The following is a 1,341-nucleotide window of genomic DNA, read 5'->3' on the forward strand; positions in this document are numbered from 1 at the left end:
GTGTGTGGGCTCTGTTAGTGGCCATAATAAAATACACACACACACACACACACATATATATATATATATATATATATATATATTAGTGTTGGTGTGCGGTTTAGTTTTAAGTTTGATAGGTTTTTTTTTGAGGGGGGGGGTCATTTGAAGGGTGTTACGTTTATTTTATATTTAGTGTTAAGTATTTTAATTTTAAGGAATATAATATTGAGGTTATGGTTTGTTTTTATTTCCCTTCTGTCCAAGAGTCCAGTTGATAACGTAAGGGGAAAGTTTTTGTTGTGGGACAATTGTCTGGTAGAGTGATCAAGGGTGTGGGGGTTGTTCTTGTGACATTCCGCCACAATGACCATACCACCTTAGTCTATTTTCTTGGATCTTATCTGATAGCTTTCTAACTCCTGTGGTACCCCTAATTACATCATTCTCTGTCTTATCTCTTCCTGTCACCCCACACATCCATATCAACATTCTCATGTCTGCCACATCCAGCTTCTTCTCTTCTGTCTTCTTTATTGCCCATGTCTCCGCTCCATATATCATTGCCGGTCTCACAACTATCCTGTGTTCTTAGCCTTTCAACTTAACCCATATTTTCCTGTCGCATCGTACTCCACGCACTTTTTTCCAATTCTTCCATCCTGCTTGTATTCTGTGGCTTATTTCTGCCCCCAGATCACCATCCTCTGCAACTGTTGATCCTAAATACCTTAAATTTACAACTCTTTTCAATCTCTCTCCTAGTAAACTAACTTCCCCATTCTCGCCATTTTTCAAACTCAAATACTCTGTCTTTTTCCTGCTGATGTTCAATCCCCTATTTACCATTTCTCTTCTCCACTCTTCCAGTTTCTCTTCTACTACCTCTCGCCTAGTGCTACACAGTATAACATCATCAGCAAAGAGCATACACCAAGGAGACTGATCTGTAATACTTTGTGTTACTACAGCCATGGCCAGATCAAATAGGTAAGGGCTCAATGCAGACCCCTGATGTAGTCCCACATTTACTGGGAAGCTTTGTTAGGCCTATACTGCTCTTAACATTTGCTTCTGCCCTTTCATACATATCTTGGGTGATTCTTACGTATTTCTCAGGGACTCCCTTTTCTCTCATACATCTCCACAGCTCCTGACGTGGTACTCGATCGTATGCTTTTTCCATGTCAATAAAGACCATATGCAATCCTTTCTGTTTCTCCTGATGTCTTTCTATCATCTGCCTCAAAGCAAATATTGCTTCTGCAGTCCCTCTTTCAGGCATGAATCCAAATTGTTCCTCACCTATTTTTGTTTCATCTCTGAGTCTCTTCATAATGATTTTCTCCCATATTTTCATAG

General features: G+C 39.7%; 1 protein-coding gene across 1 annotated transcript; it reads right to left on the reverse strand.

Annotated features, from left to right (window-relative positions):
- Positions 1–570: 570 nt before the first annotated feature.
- On the reverse strand, positions 571–954 carry LOC137659021 (uncharacterized). The gene has a single exon (XM_068394119.1). The coding sequence runs from the start codon at positions 952–954 to the stop codon at positions 571–573; it is 384 nt and encodes a 127-aa protein (XP_068250220.1).
- Positions 955–1,341: the final 387 nt, after the last annotated feature.

This window comes from Palaemon carinicauda, chromosome 19, assembly GCF_036898095.1.
Source record: "Palaemon carinicauda isolate YSFRI2023 chromosome 19, ASM3689809v2, whole genome shotgun sequence".
Classification (NCBI taxonomy): Eukaryota; Metazoa; Arthropoda; class Malacostraca; order Decapoda; family Palaemonidae; genus Palaemon; species Palaemon carinicauda.

Excerpts from the sequence above, each read along its gene's own strand:
- LOC137659021 (XM_068394119.1), bottom strand. The coding sequence starts at position 954 with ATGGCTGTAGTAACACAAAGTATTACAGATCAGTCTCCTTGGTGTATG.